Source organism: Crocuta crocuta, unplaced genomic scaffold (assembly GCF_008692635.1).
Source record: "Crocuta crocuta isolate KB4526 unplaced genomic scaffold, BGI_CrCroc_1.0 scaffold1015, whole genome shotgun sequence".
Taxonomy (NCBI): Eukaryota; Metazoa; Chordata; class Mammalia; order Carnivora; family Hyaenidae; genus Crocuta; species Crocuta crocuta.
Window position 1 is genome coordinate 222,655 of NW_027532631.1, and position 9,050 is coordinate 231,704.

General features: G+C 40.8%; 1 protein-coding gene across 1 annotated transcript in view; it reads right to left on the minus strand.

The window, feature by feature from the left end:
• Positions 1 to 9,050, minus strand: part of F8 (coagulation factor VIII) — a 118,072-nt gene that overhangs the window by 65,977 nt on the left and 43,045 nt on the right. The window contains exons 7-10 of the mRNA XM_077780655.1: positions 7,952 to 8,173; positions 5,731 to 5,989; positions 5,281 to 5,452; positions 501 to 594 (exon numbers count right to left, since the gene is read on the minus strand). Of these exons, the coding sequence (XP_077636781.1) occupies positions 501 to 594; positions 5,281 to 5,452; positions 5,731 to 5,989; positions 7,952 to 8,173 (747 nt within the window). The remainder of the gene's footprint in view (positions 1 to 500; positions 595 to 5,280; positions 5,453 to 5,730; positions 5,990 to 7,951; positions 8,174 to 9,050) is intronic.

The following is a 9,050-nucleotide window of genomic DNA, read 5'->3' on the forward strand; positions in this document are numbered from 1 at the left end:
CAAAATTTGTCTTCAAAAGTGAAGACAGAATAAAGATATTTTCAAATAAAATAAATGAAGAGAATCTATTTCCAGCATACTTGCACCATAAAGAATGCTAAAGAAAGTTTTTTCTTCTTTTTTTTAAATATTTTTATTTATTTCTAGGAGAGANGAAAGTTCTTCAGATTGAAGACAAGTGATCCGAATGAAAGTGATGCCTGACGGAAGTCTGGATCTTTAGGTGTAAAAAGCCTTGGTAATAGTAAATAACTGGGTAAATACAAAGGAATATTTCTCCTCCTAATTTTCTAAAACTACATATGGGTGTTTAAAACAAAAAAATATAGCATTTTCTTATGTGTACTGGAAAGTCTATGGATGTGATCTGTGTGGAAATTATAGCATCCAGGAGAGTGGGGTGACAGATGTGTCTGCATCATACATGTCAGTGCTACTGAGGCTGCGACCTCATCTGTATCTACAGGTAAGCGAACTTAGACTACTGAGGTGACACTTACCTTTAGGCAGTCTCCCTGAGTGCAAAGGACTGACGTCAGTGATTCCATGAGGGTAGATATTATATGGTCGGCTTGCTTGATTTTTAAATATAATCTGCAAGTAAAAGTGAAATAGAAGACCAAGTCCTAAAATGGCAGATTCAACCAGTGTGGCCCATCTCCAGAAGACGAAAGCTGCCTTCTGCCCGTATTGTAGAGGTTTGAGCCCAGAAAAGCTCAAAATATTTTTCTTTCTATATAACTGCTCAGATAGTTTTTCACTAAAGGCCCTTTTCCATCTCTTTAAAGTTCTTTGAATTGCTCAGGAAGTCTTCTTTGCACCGTCTCAAACTAATTGAAATTTGAATGTCTGCTGAGGACACCCCCGTCCTCTCAGCCTTTTCCCACCACTTGGGCACTAAGTTCCCCAACAGTGGAGAGGAAAACAGTGCCTCCGGGGATAAAATCTTCACTGACCGTGCAGGGATGAGGAGGAGGCCAGCTGAGTACAGCACCATCTGATGGCATGGGCTTTACGAGGGAGAAAGGATGGAAGAGCAGTAATGTGGAAGCAGCAGTTAAGACAGTGAAGACAGCGACCGGGTCTCCAGATCTGAGGTTGGGTATGAAATGAGGATTAAAAAAAAAAAACACAAAAAAAAACCTTTCCACCTGCATTCTTGTCTTAAAACCTACTCATTTGGTAAAACCCATTAAATGGCCTATTCCTTGTCTACACTTGAGCAGCAGAGTGATGTAGAAGAAAAATCACACAGTTCTGCAACCAGCCTTTTAAAATTTATGATCACAAATCTCAAATGAGCACTCAAGCTGCGTAGCTAGCCTATTGACGGGGGAGCGTGGGGCAAGCTGAGGGCAAAGTACAGGCTACCAGCACCCCCACCCCAGGTGTCCCCGTATTCCTTTGACATCGTCCCATCCTTTTATTTCTTTGAGTACTTTCTTACTATATTATGACTTCATACTGATGTCTCCAACTCGAATCCAGTATCACATGATTTATTCACTTTTGAGAAATCCTGCTCCCACCAAGTGTCATCTATTTACTTAATCTTCACATAATACATTTTCTTTCTTTCCAATCTGAAAATTTTATTTTTTTATCCTACGAACCTTGGCTAGGTCTTCTAGTAAAATGTCACATAGAGAGAGTCTATTTGTAAAAATAGTTTTGTAAAAAACATAGGGTTTCTAGTAAAAAGTCAAATAGTGTTTTATCCTGATCTTTAACAGGATTTCTGAGTTTCACCACCAGGTATGATGGTGACTGCAGGTTTTCTTTAGATCTGTATTAATCTGTCATCTGCAAATAAAGACAGTATTAGTTCTTCCTTTCTAATGCAAATGCCTCTAATTCCTGTTTTTGTGTTTTGGTTGTTGGATTGTTTTTTGTTTGTTTTCTGGCTTACTGCATTGGCTTCCAATACAGTATGAAATAGAGGTGACAAGAGTAGACTCTTATTTTTTTCCCAATCTCAGGGGGAAAACAATCTTCCACCATATAACAAATTTTCTTCGATGTTCTTCATCAAGTTAAGAACCTTGCCTTCTGTTGCTAGTTCACTGACAGCTTTTCTTTTCATTATGAATGGATAGGGGATTTGTCAAACTGGTTTTTTTTCCCACCTACTATATGATCATGGGCTTTTTGTTCTTTATTCAGTTACTAAGGTGTATTACCTTAATATTCATATGTTGAACCAACATTGCATTCCGGGGATAAATCTAACTTGATCATGGTATATACCTTTTAAAATGTTGCTATATTTGGTATNTTTTCCCGAAGGACATTGGACTATACTTTTCTTTAAAATTTTAAGACTTGCTCTGTGGCATAATGTATGATCTATCCTGGAGAATGTTTCAGGTGCACTTGAGAAGAATGTATATTCTACTAGAGCTGGGTGGACTGTTCTACGGATGTCCATTAGGCCTAGCTGGTTTATAAATAAAAGATTAGCTGTTTGTCAATAACTGATGAAGCTGAGTGATGGGTTCAAAGAAGTTTATTTTACTATTCTACCTCTAGGCATGTTTGAAATTTTTCGCATGAAAAGCAAAAAATAATCCTCAGATTCTTACATTAATAGAACAACTTAATAGGATTCAGCAAGCTGTCCAGAGCATAACTTATATAAATCAAAAAATGAGGTTGATATGAAATGATATTCAAGATATATTATTAAATAAAAAAATCAAGGTACGGAACCATTATATAGCACTCCTGTTTCTGTTTAAAATATAAACATAAACACTTATCTATTTATACACTATCTCTGGAAGGGAATATTAAAACTGACAGTAATGATTGCCCATCAGATGATGGGATTAGAAGTCTGGGAGAGAGGAAAATTTGCCCTTCATTGTATCCATTTTTGCCTTTTGAATTATTTTTACTGGATACTTAAAAATAGGTAAAGCTTATGAAGAAAAATTGTACGAGAATAGCTAATTAAAATGTTGAAGAAGTTCAATGAAAGAAGACTTGCTGTATAAGTATCAAAACACAGGACAAGGTGGCGGTCATCAAAACAGTATGGTAACAGGTCAATGAAAGAAAACAGATTTTAGCAATTTAGTATATGATAAAGAAGGCATTTTTAGATTACTGAAGAAAGGATTGATTGGGACAATTAGCTGTCATTTAGGGAAATCCTTACTTGATACCANCGAACTTGACAATAAACTATAATAGAAAAAAACAATAAAAGTAAGAGAATAAAATAGACTATATAATTTCTTGAGGGTGATGAAGCCATTCCAAGGCAGAAAACATAAATGAAAAATACCCAGAAAAATAGAAATAAAAACATTGATAAAAGATCTTGACTGTATAAAGGCTAAAAATCTTTGTAGGACAAAGGTACAAGTGGCAGACAAAGAAAACTATTTGAAAATAACAACACGCCAATATCCACAATGCATACAGCCTTTTACAAATATGTAAGCAATTCCTAATGGAAAACTGGACAAACTTTCAGGCAATTCACAGAGGGTGTCACATAAATAGTCAAGGAACATGAAACAATATGCCATTTCACTACTAACCAGGGAAATGGAACGGAATCTGAAGGCTTATAATCTATCCTGTCGACAGTGTGGGGGAAGGGTACCCGTACCCTCTTGGTAAGGTTCTAAATTGGTACAGAACCGCCCAAGGCAGTCTGGCAACATCTAACAAAACTCCACATTGGGAAGGTCGGTCTCGTGAGCACAGTCTTCGGACCCCCACTCGGCCACGTAAGAATGGGCCTTGGGCCTGGGACACCTCCTTACCAGGAGATAAAGAGCCCACGTAGCCTACGGCAGGCTTGTCACCTTGTGTGGGAGTGTCCTCTGCTGTGTCAGTCTCAGTGGGTGCTCCTTTGTGCTGCTTTCCATATTTCAGGCGCCGTGGGGAGGAGCTGGGACCCTTCTGCCACAGCACAGGAGGGGTGCACACGGGCCAAGCTCGCTATGCTAGCTGCGTGCACGCTATTGGGAGCCGGCCTTGCCGTCTCTTCTCTTTGTGAACAGAAACATCATTCCACCCCGTGCTCCACTGCCTCATGTTTTCTTGGTGACTCCAACACCAGGACGCTGTGGGCAGAAGGGCTTGCGCTCTGTTCCTAGTGCTTCCCTAGTGCAGTTTGAGTCTTCCTCTGACACTGGGAATGAGTACGTGGTGTTCTGCTCAACACTCCATATAGACTGATCAGCATCCTTCATGACATTTTTAAAAAAAAGTTTTGTTTTAATGTTTATTTCATTTAGAGAGAGAGAGAGACAGAGCATGAGCAGGGGAGGGGCAGAGAGAGAGAGAGAGAGAGAGAGAGAGAGAGAGGGAGACACAGAATCAGAAGCAGGCTCCAGGTTCTGAGCTGTCAGCACAGAGCCCAATGTGGGGCTCGAACTCATGGGCCTTTGAGCTGTGAGATCATACCTGAGCTGAAGTGAGCCGCTCAACTGACTGAGCCACCTAGGTGCCCCCATGACATTTTTGAGCCACTTAGTTGACACAAGCAACCATAAAAACCCTATGTTTTTAAACCACTGCTTATTGAATATTCCCTTCTTTGCAGCATAGGCATTCTTAATACTCTATATCTAGGGTCAGCAAACATTTTCTGGAATGTGCCAGACAGTAAATGCTCTAGGCTTTATGAGCCATATCTAGTCTATGTTACATGTTTGTCTTATTATCATTCTTTTCTTTACAACTTTTTAAAAAGGGAAAACCTTGCTAAGTTCTTAGGCTGTCCAAAACCACTATGAACCAAATTTGGCTCACAGTCTGCTGATCCCTGTGCTATATAATTAGTGGAAAAATTTATATAAGGATGTAAATCAAAGACTACATAATGAGTATTTCAAAGGGGTGACAGGTTTAATGGGTGGCCTTAAATTTGTATTCTATATACCCATATTTTCTTTTCAAACGTCTTTATTTTTTTAAAGCTTATTTATTTTGAGAGAGAGAGAGAGAGAAAAGGAACGAGCACATGAGTCAGAGAGGGGCAGAGACAGAGGGAGAGAGCCTGATGTGAGGGTCAGTCCCATGAACTGTGAGCTCATGACCTGAGATGAAATAGAGAGTTAGACACTTAACTGACTGGGCCACCCAGGCACCCCTATATGCTCATATTTTTTAAACTTAGAATCCACATTTATCTGTATAACATTCATAATTTTTGGAAGATCATATCCATTGGAGACACAGCTGAATTATGAAGCTTTTAGATACTCAACCTTCTCCAGACTTTGTTTTCTGACCCAACCTTATGTCCCCTCCTCCACTTACCAACAGTGTGTCTCCAACTTCTCCATAAAGTAAAGGTCCCAGGATTCCTGATTCATACTGAACAACTTTACGAGTCTTAAAGGTTTCATCTGTGTATGCCATAAATCGGACTTTTTTGTACTTCCTACCAATCCGCTGAGGACCATTGTTCAAATACAGATGTTTATAACTTCTGCATGAGACACAAATAGATGAGAGGTTGGGATGCAGAATTCCACGTAGAGACAGGTGGCTAAAATCCAGCATTAAAACACCGGCATGATTTAATCGAGGGAAGGAGGGAGAAAAACACAAGTATCCCTGATGCTTAGCTATGTGAATAAGGCTATATGATTTGATTCCATACCTGTACTTAACACCGACCATGGCTTGAGGGTTTGCTGTTTTGAATAATTGGGATGCACTTTTGAAAATGAGGAAGAGTTCATACCAAAAGTCAAAGGTGCTTACGTCTCGCTGGAGGTGGGGGCCGACGGGGCATAGTCCCAGTCCTCCTCTTCAGCGGCAATATAGTGGATCCAAGTTTTAGGATGCTTCTTGGCAACTGAGCGGATTTGAAGAAAGGGAGAAGAGCTGTCGCCATCAAACCTAATCATGTCCATGTCAGAATCATAATGATCATCATCATAATTTTCCTCGTCGTTATTTTTCATCCGTAGCTGGGGTTCCTCTGGGCAGCTATCTACTTTGACATAAGCTTCCATTCCAGCTGGAGCCAGACAAAACAAGCAATGTCAGATTCCTACAAGACTCTGGCTTTCAAGACCCTCTCCTAAGTGTTCCCTTCTCCACACCAATACCCTTCCTTGCCACTCTCCTACAGGGATTACCGCCCCCATAGCTGTTACTTGCTGCTTTCTTCCTAGACGATCTTTGCGCTCACTGTTTCCCTTTGGGCTGACTCTCCTCCAATCTACGTTTTATTCCTTTTTCAAGACTCACTCATTTGCTCTCATACTATATATGAGTATTTCCCTCGTGGAACTGGCTGAGACTATCACTCCCCAACTCTCAAAAGATAAACAAGCAGGCTTGANTCTGACCCTCCCCTGCTCACGCTGTCTCTCTCTGTCTCCTAGAAATAAATAAAACATTAAAAAAAATTAAAAAGAATGTTTTTTAACATTTATTCATTTTTGAGAAACAGAGAGCACAAGTAGGGGAGGGTTAGAGAGAGAGAGACACACACACAGAATCCAAAGCAGGCTCCAGGCTCTGAGCTGTCAGCACAGAGCCCAATGCGGGGCTCAAACTCACGAACTACGAGATCATGACCTCAGCTGAAGTCGGACGCTTAAACCAACTCAGCCACTCAGGTGCCCCTACCTATGATTTCTAGATGTACTCCACTGAATAATGATACAAACCACCGATTTAATATGTTTATCAGGGAAAATATCAGTGTAGATATAAATTTCAAGACACATTCTGAGTTCATAAAAACATGAAAAGGTACAACTTAGAGGGAAGGAAATATGTTATATATTTTAAGACCAAGTCTGCCTGTGACTGGCTGTGAGCCCTACAGCAATCTCATGTTCGGCTTTACAAAATGTGGATGATAATAATTCCTATCCAGTTTATAAGGGTTCCAGAGCGGTGAACAACTAGTCTTTAAACTAGTTAATGTGGCTTGAAACATTTATTCTAGGTCTAAAAATGAAAAGTTTTATCTGCGGTCCAACAAGACAAAGCATTTTTCTGAAAAATATGGATTAAAATCAGCGGAAAGAAGTCAAAATAATAAAACAAAACATAAACCCCTCAAACTAGATAGTGACCAACCTGAATACAAATAAATGGCCTGTTCCTGCTATGTGCCCAGTACGATATCCTTTGTCCCCTAATATCTTATGAAAAGTCCCCTAAACATGATGTAACGGATGAGGAAAAGGGGTCCCTATTCGTCATCACTGTAGAGGACTATAAACAAGGCCGCTCGCTGAACAGAAGGGGAAAATAGTGGACACGTGGCAAGATCCGATCTCTTCTCCAAGGCAAAGGAAGAATCTGAAGAGAATGTTAATACAGAGTGATAGGAGCAAAGGAGTGCCGAGTGCTGAGTGCTGTCGGACGCGTAAGGTGAGGCCTCCCCCACATGCTTCGCCAACAGCCCTCAGTGGCCACAAGAGGGCACCAGGCAAGGAGGGATGTTACCTTGATGCGCGTTTAGGAGTTAGCGGAGTAAGTACACAGGATGGCAGATTGTTGTTGTTGTTGTTGTTGTTGTTGCTGTGACCTCATTTGTAGCTACAGCCTGTGAAAAGTCATATAACGTGATTGTCCCACCCCCATCTGCCATCCTGTGTACTTACTCCGCTAACTCCTAAAACGTCTCTTCAGCTCGGACCTGCAATCTCTTTCTCTCCGTAGTATTGAAGCCTAGTTAATGGGATCAGGCTGGGAAACGAATGACATACTGTTCTCCTCACTTTCCCCATGGCAATCATCCCTAAAACATCTCCCTCCCTCTGCTAGAGCCATTTAGACTACAAATCCACCAGTACTACTGACACTGAAGCCCTCTTACGTTCAAGGTGAAATCTTTACCCTGAAAACTGGCAGCTAGGGAGTCTCGGTTGAGTTCTAACATAATATTATACAGGACAGTGGACAGTAAAAGAAGAGCTGAATATGTTTAACACCCATTTTTAAGATCAACAGATATTACCATGCTGGTGGGAAGAGATGTGACAAAAGAGTAGAAACTGGCCAAGGTCCATGAAAAATGTCTGAGCAGTAAGGAAACTTATCGATGAGATCTCCAAGGAGGCCTGGCGATGGTTTCTCACGAGAAATGTGTGACCTTCAAGAAAAATCGAGTGCACTTTCGGGGTGGTGCCCATTCCAATCACATGCCAATAGACTGATTTCTTGTGGCATCCAGTCAGGCCTATAAAGTAGGAATAAGATGGTTATGGTCAGCAAGGAGAGAATTTGAAATGGAAAACACTGTCTAGGATAGGATGGACAAAGTGACCTTCAAATTTTATTACCGAGTTGGATTGAAACTTTCCAAGGATGTCGGGGTACTGCCGAACCAACAGCTCTTACTAAATCCAACAGACCGTTTTCAGTCACCTGTACCTGTTGACCATTCTGTATTGAAATTCTCTTCCTCCCTCGATCTCTGTGCCAACACCTTTCTGGGCTTTGTTCCCTTGTTCAGATAGCTCCTTCTGTGACCTTTCCTGACCCCTCAGTAAATGACAGATCACCTAGGACTCATCCCCAGCCCTTATTCTCTTACTGATCAATATTTTTTCCTTGAATGATATCAAAATTATTCTTCTCACCATTCTCACTTCTCACATCCAAGCTGATACCAATTATGACAATGTAATTAATAATAGTAATATCTACTGAGCACTTGTTTTATATCAAGCACTGTCCAAAGGAGCTTACAAGTTTTAGCTCATTCGCTCCCTCCAGCAACCACATGACTGTAGAAACTATTGTTATCAGGACAGGAAAACGATGCCCCGAGAGGTTAATCACCTTGCTCAGATCGGAACCCAAGCAGCTGTGTGCTTAGACCTCACACTGTTAACTACTAGGGCACAGTTTTCTCCTATTTTGGCTCCTGAAGCTTTCAAATATATATACTTTTCACCATCATTACCACCCCCACCATCTTAATCCAAGCTAGCTACCATTTTCTCTTGTCTCTGTGTCACATCCAAACTCTAGGAAGGCCTAGCTGAATGGTATTGCCAATTGAAGTTTCCTGCCTTTGTATGTGACCTGTTTCTCCCGAGGGAAGCTTAAAC